The 17,263-nt window shown below is 42.6% G+C and overlaps 1 protein-coding gene across 1 annotated transcript in view; it reads left to right on the top strand.

Moving 5' to 3' along the window:
- LOC119774538 overlaps nt 1-17,263 on the top strand; it is a 55,990-nt gene that overhangs the window by 35,491 nt on the left and 3,236 nt on the right. The window contains exons 22-37 of the mRNA XM_038272067.1: nt 1,243-1,397; nt 3,823-3,935; nt 4,014-4,095; nt 4,170-4,307; nt 7,453-7,615; nt 8,393-8,508; nt 9,122-9,268; nt 10,434-10,538; nt 10,621-10,737; nt 10,836-10,994; nt 11,075-11,230; nt 12,821-12,983; nt 14,371-14,558; nt 14,639-14,731; nt 15,255-15,459; nt 15,536-15,723. Coding sequence (XP_038127995.1) covers nt 1,243-1,397; nt 3,823-3,935; nt 4,014-4,095; nt 4,170-4,307; nt 7,453-7,615; nt 8,393-8,508; nt 9,122-9,268; nt 10,434-10,538; nt 10,621-10,737; nt 10,836-10,994; nt 11,075-11,230; nt 12,821-12,983; nt 14,371-14,558; nt 14,639-14,731; nt 15,255-15,459; nt 15,536-15,723 — 2,288 coding nt within the window. The remainder of the gene's footprint in view (nt 1-1,242; nt 1,398-3,822; nt 3,936-4,013; nt 4,096-4,169; nt 4,308-7,452; nt 7,616-8,392; nt 8,509-9,121; nt 9,269-10,433; nt 10,539-10,620; nt 10,738-10,835; nt 10,995-11,074; nt 11,231-12,820; nt 12,984-14,370; nt 14,559-14,638; nt 14,732-15,254; nt 15,460-15,535; nt 15,724-17,263) is intronic.

The raw sequence follows: 17,263 nt of genomic DNA, 5'->3' as shown, positions 1-17,263 counted from the left end.
GTTGGGTCTGGTGTATTGCATCTTCTTCTTCACAATACCCCATAGATTTTCTATGGGGTTAAGGTCAGGAGAGTTTGCTGGCCAATTAAGAACAGGGATACCATGGTCCTTCAACCAGGTACTGGTAGCTTTGGCACTGTGTGCAGGTGCCAAGTCCTGTTGGAAAATGAAATCTGCATCTCCAAAAAGTTGGTCAGCTGCAGGAAGCATGAAGTGCTCTAAAACTTCCTGGTATGTGGCTGCGTTGACCCTGGACCTCAGAAAACACAATGGACCAACACCAGCAGATGACATGGCACCCCAAACCATCACTGACTGTGGAAACTTTACACTGGACTTCAAGCAACGTGGATGAAGTGCCTCTCTTCTTTTCCTCCAGACTCTGGGACCTTGATTTCCAAAGGAAATGCAAAATTTACTTTCATCAGAGAACATGACTTTGGACCACTCACCAGCAGTCCAGTCCTGTTTCTCTTTAGCCCAGGCAAGACGCTTCTGACGCTGTCTGTGGTTCAAGAGTGGCTTGACACAAGGAATGCGACAGCAGAAACCCATGTCTTTCATACGTCTGTGTGTGGTGGTTCTTGAAGCACTCACTCCAGCTGCAGTCCACTCTTTGTGAATCTCCCCCACATTTTTGAATGGGTTTTGTTTCACAATCCTCTCCAGGGTGCGGTTATCTCTCTTGCTTGTACACTTTTTTCGACCACATCTTTTCCTTCCCTTCGCCTCTCTATTAATGTGCTTGGACACTGAGCTCTGTGAACAGCCAGCCTCTTTAGCGATGACCTTTTGTGTCTTGCCCTCCTTGTGCAAGGTGTCGATGGTCGTCTTTTGGACAACTGTCAAGTCAGCAGTCTTCCCCATGATTGTGTAGCCTATAGAACTAGACTGAAAGACCATTTAAAGGCTTTTGCAGGTGGTTTGAGTTAATTAGCTGATTAGAGTGTGGCACCAGGGGCCATCAATTTTGAACCTTTTCACAATATTCTAATTTTCTGATATGATGAATTTGAGATTTTCATTTGTTGTCATTTGTAATCATCAAAATTAAACAAAATAAACATCTGAAATATATGAGTTTGTATGTAATGTATGAATATAATATACAAGTTTCACTTTTTAAATGGAATTACTGAAATCAATCTACTTTTTCATGATATTCTAATTTTATGACCAGTACCTGTATGTTGCATCTGAGAATTCTGGTTTTGATTCCACTTGCTGTGAACTTCTCTTTAGGTCCTCTGAGGAGCACTTCGTTGGACGTTCACCATCAGGACTGGAAGTTTTGGCTGGAGGGGGAGGCTGGGGACTGGGGGGCACCTGGAGGTTCCAAGGAGGCCAGGTTCACACTGAGGCACATCGAACGAGGAGAAAATGTCCCCACCTTCCAGGTCAAAGTCTAAATATCTCGACTGTCTCCTTCAGGAGAAGAGTGTCAGTTTAACACCATCACACGATGCAATTAGTCATTTTACACAGAGACATAAAAAAATACACTACCGCATTTTCCGGAATATATGCTGCTACTTTTTTCCCACGCTTTGAACCATGCAGCTTATAAGAAGGTGCATTAGGGTAACCCTAACCCAGAAAAGAGCCAAAGGGGGAAATCAAAGTGTGAAATGAAAGAATAATGGACTAAATTTCATTTAGTAAGAACAGCAGAACTAGCAGCAGACACAACGGAGAACAAATGTCCCGAATTCACACATTTTGACAATTATTTGCTGCATTAAAGCTGCTGAACAAATAAAGGGACTGAGCTCAACTTCTGCAGAGCTGAAATAAAGAGCTGATGAAGACTTGACGAGAACGCGAGCACGCAAGCACGTATGCGTATTGGAGCAGAAGCGTACTCGTGACGTCATCACCTGCAACGTTGTTTAGCATTTCTTTAACAGTCAAAACTATTTATTCCCTACACAAAATATTTTGAAAACAATATTTTTAATTTCTAAAGCTTAAAAAACATTAAAAAAATTACCGAACCGCAAAAAAAACGCCATCAGAACGAGCGGTAGTTCACACATAACTAGACCGAGAGAAGTGCACTACAGACGGGGTAAATTTAGCCCTAGCTGCGGTTACCCTCGGAGGTCTGCTGGTCACGCTGGTCCGCTCAACGTCGGACTTTTTTTTAACATTTCGCACTAACTCTGTAAACAGGCCACACAGGGAGGCTTCAATGTATAATGTTATCGCCTCAAACGATTTCAAAACGTACTTTTGAAGAACAACAGCAGCAGAAAAGGGAATGTTTAACTTACCACTGTGAGCGCTGTCTGGAATCAAGCTGCGGCCGCGGGGCATTCTGGGGAAGCGGTCAGTCTGAAGAACGCACAAGTCTGCTCTGATGCATGCTCGATAAAGAGGGCGGGGTGAGAACAACATCCGGGGATTTAGTGCGTTCTCGATCTGGCGTTCTCGAGAATTGGAACGGTACTCGGGCTGAGGCTGATGACGTGTCACGAGCACACGAGAACGCTCAAGAACGCACATTGAGAAACGCCCCATCTTTCAGTCGAAGCTCTTACTGCTGTAAGCTAACTAGCTGCGAGCTAGCTGGCTGGGAGCTCGTCTGCCTGGCTGTGTGTTTCCTGGACGGGGCCGCCTGTGGAGCTGGTTGACAGTTGCCTTTTGTATCTATGCTTCTTTTTCTATGTCTGCTTCTGTCTCCTTGAACCCCAGTGGGCCTCAGCAGATGGCCGCTCACACTGAGCCTGGTTCTGCTGGAGGTTTCTTCCTGTTCAAAGGGAGTTTTTCCTCTCCACTGTCGCTACAAGCATGCTTAGTGTGAGGGATTGCTGAAGAGTCAATGAGTCGATGCAATCAGCTGGTTTTCCTTAGATAGAAAACTTTGAATCAATCTGACTGGATGATCTGGTGAACTGGAAAGTGACCTGAGATGACATGATGGGAATTGGAGCTATAGAAATACACTGAATAGAATTGAAGTGGATTAGATTGTAAACCAACTGGTGATGTCATAGCGTAATATTTTAAAAGAGCAACATCAACCCCGGGCACTCAGAGGCTTTTGGGAATGTGTAGATGCCAGTGGATCCTGCAGGGTTTAACAGCTGAACGTATTATTAATGTCAACTTCTAGGTTGAATAATGTGGTGGTCCGTCCAGTAAGGCACAAGGACAAAGGCATATAAAAAAGTATTTCCTATTTATTTTCCAAAAATAATCTTCACAAAAAAAGGACTTACATCAAATCTCAAATAAATATAACAAAATGTGCCCAAATGAAATCAACTAAGGCATACCTCACACAATGAACACACAGGGGAATTTATACACAAAGGCTAGCCTACACAAACGAGGAGGGGTGGGAGATGAGACAAAGATGATCAATGCATAAACATAAATAACTAATTCAAACTAACACCTTTTGACTATAACACAACTATCAAAAGAAAACAACATAACACCAAAAATGCTTTAACAGTTATGCCATAAGTGGAGAGAAAGAAGCAGACTCTAACATCCAGTCCCCTGCTTCCAGCAGCCTGATGGTATGTCCCACTTCCTGGTTTGCCTTTCAACCAGTCCTCTCCACTAAGCCAGTCCTTCAACTCAACAAAAAAAGTAGTTAATTCAATTCAAATAAACAAAAGGTGTTTACTAAATGTGTGCACCCATAATAGTAAACAACCTAATGCAAAACTAACACCACAAAAGTGAAATTATAAATGTACTGTGTGAAGACCTTTAAATAAATACTAACACTGAAGAAAAGATGGAGGAACCTCCACAAATAACATTCCCTAAATGTTGTTCCTTCCTGCTAACAATCTCTACATGTTTTAGGTGGAGTCCTGGGGAAGAATTACTGACTCCCAACTAAGAGGTTCCGTGGCTGTAAACCCTGAACTGAGCTCTTCTTTTGCTCTTATTGTCCAAGGAAACAGCGCCCCTACTGGGTATAACTGATACTACAAATTATGGATGATAAAAATCATCACCTGAAAACTTCCAGCTGATGTTGATTGTGTTTCTAGAAAGGAGCTGGTGTTGAACGTGGCCCACAACGTCCCCCGGATGTTGGTCTACCTGCCCTCCCAGTTTGGGCTCCGGTCTCAGGTGGCTTCCTTTCCCCTTTCTGACAGACAGGAGGTTGTAGATGCGTGGTGGTCACATGCTTCCTCTCTTCCCAGTTGAACCAGTCCCAGTCCAGTGGGGCAGCGATGCTGGAGGTGTTGTCAGGCAGGAGGAAGCTCTGGGCTGTGGGGGAGCTGGCAGCCACAGAGGGGGGATATAGGCAGGCTTTGGAGGTCAAACACTCCTGGCCACAGGTATGATGATCTCTTTGATTTCAATGCACACTGTAAATAAATTATTTCTGTTCCATTAAGGGAGGGGGGGCTTAACTTCAAAATAGACACATCCCAAAAACCAATCAAATGTATAATAAGGTATTTTACTTTTCACCCGGCTGCTGTATTTGTATGAATTAATGATTTATTCTGGGTTCATGAGGTCATAATCATTCCAAAATATAGTAAAAAAAAAAAAAAAACAACTGGTCTGTTTTCTAATTTTGAAGACGTTTCTCTTCCCATCCAGGCAGCTTTTTCAATTTAAAATGTCTGGATTAGTGTTGAGTTTAAGGCGTTTGTAGAAAAGCTCAACAAAATCCTTGTAATGGTTTTAGAAAACATACAAATTGAAGCAGGAAAACCTGCTTGATAACGAACAAAGGTGATATGAAAGGTGGTTGAAGGAAGTTATTTATGTTAACTCTTAACATCCACCTCATTTTGAAGTAATCTCCACCTATTTTTCATACCCAAATGGAAAGCAAATAACTGAGGAACGTAAGTCCATGTATGTTACATCATTTGAAAGCGAACAATTCTTAGTTTCTGAAAATATAAATGAAAATTGGGTGAGTAAAACACAACCTAAGCTGCATCAGTTCAGACATGACTCAAAGTAGTACTCGAAAATAATAGCAGTGATAAAGAAATGCTTGAGAAAAGGCAGGATTTATTGTATTATATTTGTTCTACATCATGTCAGCAACAAATGCAGGAAATTTCAGACCTCCAGCTCCAACAGTTCCAGAGCTGCGAGGCTTTGAACCTTTGGAGTCACCAGCATCTCCAAACATCTCCCAAGTTGTTCCAAATGCTTTTACTCAATTATTTGATCCACAGAATAACGCTGAAGCATTTTGATGGCAACAAAACATTGATGAAGCAAATATTTTCCACTTTTTTTCAGAATCAGTGCATAAAACAAAATCTAACATTTTTACACCTACAATAACATAAAAAATCTATAAAAAATAGTAAAACTGCAGCTTTTCAAGCTAAAATCAGCCTCAGTGCCTTTTCTGAGCTGTGTTTTTATTTTCTACCACCGTTGCATGACAGTTTGCAGTAAACAGAGCTAAGCATCTAATTTCTTCAATGTTCCAAATGCACATACTTAACTTTATAATCATCATTGAATAAACCTGACATCCAGCCTTAGGCATCGTAATAAAACAAAATTAGCGTGCAAACTCCAAAACTACCAGAGCGTTGTTGGTAAACGGTTTTAAGCTGCTTACATTGATCCAGTCACCCCTTAAACAAGTCGGTAACTCGGCTCTGCGTTATATAACTCTGCCATATCTAGCCTTGTTTCAAACCTTATTTAATTGGCTGCAAACAGCCCAGGTGGTCTCAACCAATAACAGCAGGACTCTATGAGGCGTAATACTCGGTGCGTCATTGGAAAACAGGCCGGGAGAGTTTGTGAGACTTCAGCAACTGTCTCTGACTCAAATCGCGTCATAAGAAGAACCACACCAAACATTGTGGGCTAACAACCGAGGGAATAAGTATTAGGAAGTAAATATTAGCAAGATGCTGAGCATTATTATGACCAGCTAACTGATCTGATGTGAAATTCCGGACATTATGGGCGATTTTTTTCATCATGGAACTTTTTATAATGAATATTCTGGATTACTTTTAATCTGTGAACCCTAAGTACGGTGGCTGAGAAGTGCAAAACACATTTACAATTCAAAAACACATTAACAAATAAAAAACAAAATAACATTTGAAGAAACAAAATTATATTTTATGAAACAAATGTATTTTTGAAAAAAAAAGTTAAAATTTTTAAAAACAAATTGACATTTTAGGAAACAAATTCACATTTTAAACAAGTTAGATTTTAGGTGAGAGAAAGTTTCATTTTAGAGAAAAAAAAATACATTATAGGGAAACAAATTTACATCTAAACAAAAATTGACCGTTCGGAAACACTTGTACAAGTGCAAAGAGAAAACTGCAAGCGGCAAAACACAGTTACATAGCCAAAAACAAATGAACAAAAGACGGCTACACGGAAAGGGAATGTCCCAGTGGCCGGATGTGACGTCACCATTACCCTGACTTGTAGTACAAACAGCTCAATCTGTAGTCCTCCTGCTTCACGTGAAAAGTCAGCAGTGATTTTATTATTGTGGAGCAAATTTCAGCCAATTTACACCATTTTGTTCTTCGTGCGGACTGTCTCTGGAACTTTTACGGGTCACGGACCAGGTGGCAGGACCACCGGAACTGCTGCAACGCAGCCACTGCCACGAATTGGTCCTGCCACCTGGTCCCGTAAAAGTCCGTAAAAGTTCCAGAGACCACAATAAGGGCAAAACATTGTTCGGTTAGCGTAAACTTAAGAAAAACAGCTTCAGTGCAATTCTTTCCATCTAAAATCACCACTGACTTTTCACGTGAAGCAGGAGGACTACAGATTGAGCTGTTTGTACTACAAGTCAGGGTAATGGTGACGTCACATCCGGCCACTGGGACGTTCCCTTTCCGTGTAGCCGTCTTTTGTTCATTTGTTTTTGGCTATGTAACTGTGTTTTGCCACTTGCAGTTTTCTCTTTGCACTTGTACAAGTGTTTCCGAACGGTCAAATTTTGTTTAGATGTAAATTTGTTTCCCTATAATGTATTTTTTTTTTCTCTAAAATGAAACTTTCTCTCACCTAAAATCTAACTTGTTTAAAATGTGAATTTGCTAAAATGTAAATTTGTTTTTAAAAATGCAAACTTTTTTTTCAAAAATACATTTGTTTCATAAAATATAATTTTGTTTCTTCAAATGTTATTTTGTTTTTTATTTGTTAATGTGTTTTTGAATGAATGGAGTATAAAGAATTGAAGATTGGATTTATAAAACGGCTTCTGGACGCCGTCAAACGGACGTAGCTGTGGGTTAGGGTGGGGGGGGGGCTCATGTTTCAGCGCTCAAAAACCTACAACGCAGCAATAGAGTCGATTCCTTCCTAATCCCAGCTCTACCCCATCGCTAAGCAACAACATATCTCGGCAGGTTGTTTTTTAACTTAAACTTTTTGGAATATTTTGAGTTTCTTCTCCTTTTGGAACATAAAGTTCCTTTATTGTCTTAAAGCTGAAGTGTCTCTGTGTCGCAGCTAAAGCCTTTTCCCAGGATCATGGCAGTCAGAACGTCCTACGAGCTCCAGAGGTGGAGCTACGCCCTCCAGCAGGCCACCGTGTGGGGCAATGATGAGTTCAGCCTGTCTGCTCTGTACTGCAGCCCTCCTGGCCTGGAGGGGGCCAATCACACCCTGAAGGGTAAATCTCTCACATTCACAGATCAGCAGGAGAATTCATGGCCGCTTTGGTTGGAGGTTATGAATTTAAAAACACAAACTTTACCATAAGATGTTTTATTTTAATGATCAGTCTAATTACTGCATCATTTTATTGGTTGTTAAACAACAGGGACCTGATGGTGTCCTGCCCCCCCCCAACTAATTCAGTAATTGATTAATTAGAAACTGTAAAACAGGCCTTTAGCAGACAGAGCGACCCGCTTAGAGCAGGAATTATACCAAGACTGTTTAAAAAGAAAGTCAAGATTTGGCATTAATTTATAATTAATTGCGCCCAGCCAGCCTGCGAGGTGCCACCTTAACGTGGTGGGATTGTTTGAGTGCCCGAAAAGGGGAAAAGGAGAAAAGTGGGGGTTGCACAAAGTATTAACACCAGGGGTGCCAATAGTTGTGGGACACATGGACAAATGTGTGATTTATTTATTTTTTTACTTCCAAAGTAATGTACTAAAAGAGAAGGTTGGATTTTTCTCTTTTTTTTTTTTTTTTTTTTTTTTTGCATTTGGGTTCTATGTTGTTTAAGACGAAGGACTTTTTTTTAGAAGTCATCGCTCAGATCTTAATCAAGAGTGCAAATAATTATGGAGGGCACTTTAGTAACAGCCTTTCTGTTAGACTCAGTGAAATATAAACTATATTTTAATCTATATAAAATGCTGATCTAATTAAGTTATTTTCTGGTAGCATGATATTGACGGCTGCAGATTGTTAATCTCTGATTATTCTCCGTCATCAGTTCAGATCAGCGGCGTTCCCCGCTCTACCAGCATGGAGGTTTTACACGACCGTTCTTTACATGGAAACCTAGACAGGATATCACTGGGCTGGAAGAGAAACGGCCAAACAGAGAAGGTGAGAAAGATCAAACTAAAAAAATAAAATGCTTTTCTTTCTGTGCTGCACAAATATTTAAAGTGTATTTACTACATAGAATGTCAATAGCATTTAATGTGATAAATGAATACTTGTTCAACGCACTGTAACTCTAAAACAGTAATCATTGTCTAAGAGTTAATTGTGGTCGAAAAATTAAGATTTCTCTAATTTCATATATTAATTTATCCTATTTACTCACTATAAAACTTTTCACTCAGCCTGTTTCACCTGCAAGGCCAAACAATGCCTGAGTGAGGATGTTTGTAGACAAGATAAACCTTCTTCCCAATATAAACTAGATTATTTCTCCAAAGTGTCTGTAACTTGTTTTAAATCTGACTACTTTCCATTATTATAAGTAAGGAGGAACGAACGCTGCCCAGGTAGAACAGGGTTGATTACTGTGCAATAAGGACCGCATCCTGAACCGTTCTCTCTTAATAAAATAAATAAATGAAATAAAGTGCCGACTGAGTGAAATCCATCGATCTCCGTTTATTTAACTGGAGTCAATAATAAAAAATTTTTTACACCACATTAGTCTATTTCCATTCTTATTATTTCCCGTTGGGCCGTTTTTCTGCTGCAGGTCCAAGTTCTACGTTCATGGAGTCAGTCTGAGGATTTCAAGGAGACCAAGATGGAGCTTAAGCATCCGTTCTGCTCCGCTCTAAGCCAGCTGTCGCTGCGCATTCTGTCACCTGGCCTACGGAGGAAGAGAAGCAGCAGGCATCAGGTGCAGAGCAATGCCCAGGGTCTTCTGCTTTTGGTGCTCCTTCAGATTTCCTCCGTCTAAAGAAAAAACATTACATTCAATGCCAACTGGGGGGAGGGGGGGGAAATATGGTATGCAATTAAATTCTGTTCTAACTTTATTTTATTTATCGAGTAACCTTTGGCATGTCATAAGTTCTGTTAACCTGCCCAGCTGGCTTTGTGTTAGGAAAACTAATAAGTAAATTTTTTTAAATTGAGCTCCTATTATGGTCAAACGGTTCACTTCACTTTGCTAGCCTGGGTGCCATTCTGAACTTAGTCCCGCCCACAACGTTTGAGGTCAGGAAGGTCGGTCTGGCATTCCTCAATAGTAGCGCAAGTATGCTCGCACAATATCTGGCGGGCCAATCAAATTGTCAGGGCGGGCTTTATACGATGATGGATAGATGATCAACAGTAACGTAATCAACCACGTGACCAAAGCGCGCTTGGGTGACAACAACAATGGCTGCCGCTGGAGAGTTGAGGTGAGTAGATTCTGCTATTAGGTCTGTTCTAGAAGATATCGACAGCAAATTAATTTTAAAATAGGAACAGAGAAACGCGATCAAGGCTCATCTTCTTATTCTAGGCGTGAAACTGCACGCTTTGATTTTTGTTGACAACCACTATGCGTCGCTTAACATACGTCACGCACTCCGTTGCTCTTATTGGTTGTAGGTCTATCCAATTGAGTGCAGAGGCATTTTTTTTCTGGTTCGTTCGAAACACGCCCCATAATCACAGCTCTATGGAGCAGCATCAGACTCATTCTGACTAGAATGGAGTAGGACTACGTCAGGCTAGCACTTTGCAGACTTATGTTATAAATTCACCATAACATCCGTTCAAAATACAATTAAAGAACAATCTGACCCCCAGGTGGAACATATTTCAGTTAAAAACTGTTTTTCTAAATAAGTGAAACTATGTGCACAAAGAAAATAAATAAAAAGGATTTAAAACCATTATCAATAAAACCAGGCAATAATATAAAAGTTCTTGGTGAGGCTAGAAAACACGCATGAACATTGTTCCACTTGTGTCTAAATGGATTTCATGGCTTAGGTCACAATAACTTGAACACTGAACTCTGCAGCCTGTAAGACAAACGTTCAAGAAGTTCATTCCTGTGTATCCTGTAGACCCATCTGTCCTGGAACGGTGCGGTTCCGGTCAACATCTCTCTCAGCCTGTACAAACTGAACTCCAATGCTGGCAGGGCGTGTGTGCTGCTTTCAGCTCGGCAGGTTGGTAGAGCCTTTGTCTGTCTCTAACAGTTGTAGGTATGGACTCTATTGTGGAGCATATTGTGAAGGTCTTCTGTTGCAGACGTCGGTGTCCTCTGGGAGGGGCTGCGTATCGGTGGGTCATGGGGGAAACTTGTATTCACAAACTGCAGATGTAACATGGCACAACAAGAGCTTCAGACAAGGGATGACATACCAGGTATTCTGATTGATCTTTAATGTGATTCCCTTCAAAGATGCACGTCTAATGGCTGATGAAGGAAGAAAAACATTTTTCATATCTTGGTTTTCTTTCAGAAAAGTAACCAGGGACTACATGGCCTTCAGATATACATTGATTTGGACAGAGTGTCCCCTGGACCCTGTCACTCCCACATGTTCTTGGCTAAAGTTCAGACGAACCTCAGGGATCGTTTGGAGCACAGAGTGGAAGTTGGCATTTGTCCTGAACAGCCTGTGAGTTCACACAGCAGAGGAAGAAACTAGAAGTCCCAGTATATCTCCAAAGATTCCCTGATGGTCTCTGTGTTTGTCAGATCTCATGGTGGGCCGGATCTCACAGAGTGAACTCAGGAGATGAGCTGTTCTCCACTCGGTCTAACCTGTCAATAACTGGTCACCAGTCCAGCTTCACGCTGGTCCTCTCAAACTCCTCCACAGCCAAGGGAACCAATGTCTCTCTGTCTACTGAGGTAAAGGTAAATCAGGTAAACATTCAACAAATAAAACAAATAAAACAACTTTAATAAAAAAAACTTCATCCATCCATCCATTTTCTCCATCCATCCCTGCGGGGGTGGTGAGGAGTACTGGTGCCTATCTCCAGCTCTCTACGGACACAAATACATACAGTCACACCCTCAGACTTAAAAAGGGAAGCCAATTATCCTAAAAGTCCTGTTTTTGGACTGTGGGAGGAAGCCGGAGTACCCAAGGTAGGGCTGATGATAGCACCCGAAAGCCGACCCCCATGGGGCCAAAACCCAAAGGGGCCCAGTCCCTTAGGGGTGGACCCAAGAAAACATAACGCCATGGTGCCACAGGTCCCAAGTTTTTCCTCTCCACTGTCGCTCCATGCTTGCTCATCATGGACAGGTTCTCTCATCCTGTGTTATCCAGCTGGACTTCCATCTTCAGGTCCCTGAGTGAAGCTCTAGTATCAGCTCACGCAGTCCACTGGATCTCCCCATAAAGCTCAGCAGACCGTCTCACCAACTGGGGGGGTGGGGGTGGGGGGGAATCCCTATTCATGCATATCTATCAATATTCAGAGCCAAAGACCAACTAATCGTATCAAAACATTTCTTCTAATTGTCTTTTGTCTTTGTGTGAGTTTTTCAGATTGAAATAGGCAGGTATGGGGCATTGCAGGCTAACAAAGAAGCCAAACGACCCCCCCCCCTTTCAGAGACATAGACAGGTATGGGGCATTGCAGGCTAACAAAGAAGCCAAACGACCCCCATTCCAAAGGGGGGGACCCGTTCATCCGTTTCTATTTGCATGTTTTCTAAACTAAAACCAGGCTTTGTTGGGCTGCTGGATAAAACCTGGAACTAAACGCTATTTCTGACATTTTGGATTGAAAAATCTTCCTGGATGGAAGAGAAACGTCTTCAAGCCTGGAAACAAAGTCCAGTGGATTGATTTTGACTTTTTTTGGAATGACTATGACCTGGAAGACGGAGAATCCTCACCAACCTGAATCCTCACCTGAAGGCTAAAGGACACTCGTTTCAGGACAAAAATGTCCACATTCTGGCTAAGGAAGACAGATGGTTTGAAAGAGGGGTTAAGGAAGCCATCTTTGTTAACCTGGAACAACCTCAGGAGGTGGTCTTAGACATAACCTTTCACCTACTTCCAGAGCACTTTTAGGATCAATACCCAGAATATTCACCTCTCATCCGCCCTCACCTGACTCACACTTCAATGATGTGACTGAAACCACTCTAAGGAGGGAGTCAACGACCCTCTAACGACCTTTAACCCCCAGGTGACCTCCATCACCAATCCAGAAGAAAAGATCAGATCCACCTTTAGTTCCTCCTAATTCTTTGTTCCACTCCCAGTATTTTAATCCCAGTCCTCCCACTACTAGTTAGACCTGAAGCTTCTTGGATGAGAGAAGAAACTTTTTCTAGAAAACTTCACATCCAGTCGCCTAAACTGAACCTTTCTAGCTTCAACAGGACCTGAACGACCGAGAATCTTCAAAGAAACCTGTTTTTTGTATTAAGTTTTTGACTGTTTAAATTACGTATCCTTTTTTAAACTTTTCCAGTCGATGGTGGGTAACTGGAGCTTGGGGCTGGTGGGCAGCGCCCTGTCTTGGACCAGTGGATCGGGTCTCCAGGTGCAGGCCGCTATAGACGGTAGACAGAAGATTTGGCTCAATGGGACGATAGAGGGACGCTGTCTTCGGACTACAGCAGGTTACATCAACGGTAAATAAAGGACAACATCCCGCTAAACCCGCGGTTCTCAAAGTGTGTGGCGCGACCCACTGGTGGGGAATTGAGACGTGACAGGTGGGGCGCGCCAAGTTCCGGTGTGTGTGTGTGTGTGTGTGTGTGAGACTATAAATGTAGAACGTGTGAGAGTAAACTGTCCTTATAGCTGTATGTTGCCGCTTTTTAGACTAATCAAACCCACAAAGTAATCATTACTAGCCTACATGCAGTCTAATTAAAAGAACATTAGATATGAGAAAAATTTCACCTGGAACTGAAGTGCCAAAATAATGATTGACGTGACGTCGGCATATTATTTGTAACGGAATAAACTTTCGCGCCCCAGTGTTGCCAACTCAGCGACTTTGTCGCTATATTTCAGACCCCTCCAGCGACTCTTTTTCAAAAAAGGGACTAGCGACAAATTAGCGACTTTTGGAGACTCTTACGTGAAAGCACGTATCGTTCCTTTTCTTGTCCTCCAGCGGCAGCTGCTGCCGTGGGGCGCCTCCCCCGTCCCAACCCTGTTCTCCCCCGCTATCGCAGGAGTCCCTCTCAGCGCTGCAGAGACACAGCATGTTTACCCTCAGCGTCCAGACTGCAAATAAAGCGCACATGCGCCGGGATTGGCGGCGCAGGTTGATCATAAATAACTGAATTTGAAATATTTTATCTTAAATAAATAGGACCAGTTTATTGAAATGACGTCTGACTCCACCCTGAAGCTCAGGTTTAATGCTCAGACTAATAGTGAATTCTGGTTTGGAGTGGAGAGGGAGTATCCACTCATCGGGCAGAGAGCTGTGTGCATTCTTCTTCCCTTTGCCACATCATATCTCTGTGAGATGGGCTTTTCAACTGTTGCTTCAATGAAAACAAAATACAGATCTCAGCTGAACATTGAGCATGACTTGAGAGTGGCAGTATCAAGCCTGCAACCCCGTTTTGAGAAACTGTGCAATGCAAAACAGGCTCATTGCAGCCACTAATGCAGGGATAAATAGACCTGTATTGCCAGATGGATTTCACTTATTTTCTTTTATTAACAGATTGCAGAGTGGCACTTTAATTTTTTCTATCTTTGAGCTTGATACAAATTTTGACACAGCTGCATTTTTATTTTCTTTATTTTTGAGCTTGCTGTTATTTGATGTAGATAGTTTGTATTTAGATACTACTTGTTACTTCAATAAAATTGGAAAATTTTAATATTGTTGCATATTTCATTAGCATTGTGTTGGGGCGATGGGGACAGGCGGGGCTTGAAAATTCCCCCTTGTCCAAAGTGGGGAATGACAGAAAAAGTTTGAGAACCACTGCGCTAAACCAAGGCAGCGCCTATAGAGTGCAAATCTGAGCGTTTCTGTGTGTTACTGGGCAGGTTCAGACCTCTGTGAGGATCTGAGTGCAGTGGCGTGTGCAGGATTTAATCACAGCTTACGGGCAGATGTGCAGAGAAGAGAAGGCTGCAGAGAGTCTGAGACGCTGGGAAGTCTGTCCCTGGAAAAGGCCAATCAGAGGCTGATACTGACAGCGGAGGGCCGGATGGAAAGATTAACCGCAGCAGAGGTAACGGTAACTCTATCTACCAAGTTTCCATTCAGTTTGAAACTGTTTTACTCAGTTTACGCCTCTTTATCATTTCAAAGGAGCAGTTTGACTTCCTGAGCTCCCAGATAAAGAAGCATCTCATAGAGAAGATAAAGCCACTGCAGCATCTTCTCACAGAAATGCTAAAACAGGTCTGTTATGCATATCAAGTAACGTCTGGCTAGACCTTTCAATTTAAATTCAATTAACTTTATTTCTATAGCTCCAATTCACATCACGTCATTTCAGGTCACTTTCCAGTTCACCAGATCATCCAGTCAGATTGATTAAAAGTTTTCTATCTAAGGAAAACCAGCTGATTGCATCGACTCATTGACTCATCCAGTCAGAGAAACAGGACTACACTGGAAAACAGGCCAAGCTCCAACATCTAGAAACAAAGGTGTTGATGGCAGCAGCACAGCTGATATTTCTCTCCAGGATGGAGTCACAGCCAAACAGGAACAGACCAGATGAAGCTACTATGAGAAAAAGCAGAGAGAGCAGAACGTTAGAGATTGAACTAACAGATTCTGCAGAGTGGGAGAATAGAGATAGAATGAAGCAGAATGATGAAAAAGGGGTCCCTATGTCCTCCAGCAGTCTAAGCCTATAGCAGCATAGAGATAGCTCAGGATATTGATTCTTAGTTTTTCTTCTCTCCTTCTTCTTCAGCCTTCAGACCAGCAGCTGCTGCAGCAGAGAAGCTCTCTTCCTGTTCTTGTTTCACGGCAGGCGAAGGCCCCACTGGGCCGAGGAGACACAGGTCTGCTGTCTCTGTGGCTGAGGAGCTCCCTGCGACGTGCACTGACCAGCAGCTTGCCTGACTTTCTGGGTCGGCTTCATCAAGCCTCTCTGCTTGGACAGCAGGAGCTCAGACGTGAGCTTTTGTCAGTTCTGGACAAAATAGCTGTGATTATAAAGCACTATCAGCATGTTGGAACTTCTGTGTCCAGGGCCTCTGGCTACTCTAGCAGGTGTGTACCAGGACGTGAAGGGGCAGAGGCTGGAGGCAGCATGGAGGGAGGCTGTTGGGATATGGACGGACAGGCTGATGGATGTCCTACATGCAGAACTGGAGAACCCCCACCTCAGACTCCTGTCGGTAGCAGGACTGTCAGCCCTCAGAGCTGCTCTGGATGCGGTGAGAGAACGGTTCCTGCTGCTCAGGGGTCAAAGTAGATTTAAATTCACAGTAGTCTGATATAAATAAATACAGACAGAACCTCCATAACTGCCTTGTATCGCCATGGCAACCCAGACCTAAATTGCATGAATATGCAAACTAAAAGTTTTAAATATTTAAAGGAAACAGAGAAAATGTTTTAATGGCAATATAAGGAAACATTTACAGAACTATGAGAAATAAATATTCAAAGATCTACAGCAGGACCCTCTGCAGGAAGAAAACACAGGTTAGTGACCACGTCAATCTGGCAGAGGATGAGAAAGAATGTGTGAGTCACTAACCTGGAAGATCAGGTAGGTACCAGCCAGTCGGCTGCCAACGAGACCCAGCCCAGAGAATCCCAGACGCTTAAGCAGGACTTAAGCGTCCAGCTTAAGACAATCCAGGGGACACAGCCAAAGCTGGTGTCAAGGATGAGCTCGGTAGTCAGAGCCAGGAGATCAGAAGTCCGGAGAGGTTCCAAAGGTAAATCCAGAACAGTGTGAGTTACATGTTTGGTTAACAGGCAGAACCCAGCAGGAGTCCAAAGACAATTCAGAAAAACAGATCATAACAGAAACAGGAAGGCTAGATAGAAACGAGAACAATAAGAGAGAAATATTCAAAGATCTATGAACCTTTTCATCTGGATCTTCATTCAAAAATAAACAGAACGTAATGAAATATTTGCTTTGGATATAATTGTGGGATTCCTTTGGTAGAATTTAAAGAATGTTTAGCATTACCTCCTGTGAGCTGGAAGAAATAAAATATGGATACATCGACAAAGGGATTTATTATGCTTGGCAGAGGATGATCAGCCACATCTAGTTTATTAAGTAGCGAGAGCAGGAAGAGCCGTACTGCTGAGAGCGAACCATCAGAGTGGAGCATAAAGCGCAGACTCTGAGCTCAGCAACCAAAAGACAGTTCTTTATAAGCACAGAGGGAAGATCAGAGCTGAATTCGTCAGCTTTAAACAAGCAGAAAGGAGCTTCTGCTGCTTCATTTCTGATGCTCGTCCTCATTAAGGTCAGACGTCCAGTAAAGTGAGTCCAGATGCTTCTGCTGCTCCTGTGTTTAATGCCAGAGAGCAGCTTTGCTATATTAGCTGTGATCAGTTGGTAAAAGTACATGTTTTAAGATGGTGGCACCTATAGGCAGCAGCTCAGTTCAGCTCTCCACAACTCCAGAAAATATGCTGCCTAGAATGCTACAAACTAGCCATCGATCCTGTACCTCCGCCAGTGCCTGCTGGAGCTATGGTCATTGAAGATTTTTTCTGGACTCGTAAATACAGCCACTTTTGGCTGCTGAAAAAGCTTCCGAGTGCTTCGGGCTGAAGCACGTTCTAATGACTTCAGACTCTCCTCTCCGCCTGTAGATTCGGCGGATGCAGTAAAATGCTAACCAACCAATTAGCCCCTAAACTGGAGGAGTTACAGCAGATCCCTGGAAATAAATCAGACATCTCGGTCCAGAAGAGGAACAGCTAAGATACTGGCAGAACCCTCAG

Source organism: Cyprinodon tularosa, unplaced genomic scaffold, assembly GCF_016077235.1.
Source record: "Cyprinodon tularosa strain WSP-4 unplaced genomic scaffold, ASM1607723v1 ctg816, whole genome shotgun sequence".
Lineage (NCBI taxonomy): Eukaryota > Metazoa > Chordata > Actinopteri > Cyprinodontiformes > Cyprinodontidae > Cyprinodon > Cyprinodon tularosa.
The sequence above is the reverse complement of the archived record's forward strand: the minus strand, read 5'-3'. Positions and strand labels throughout refer to the sequence as shown.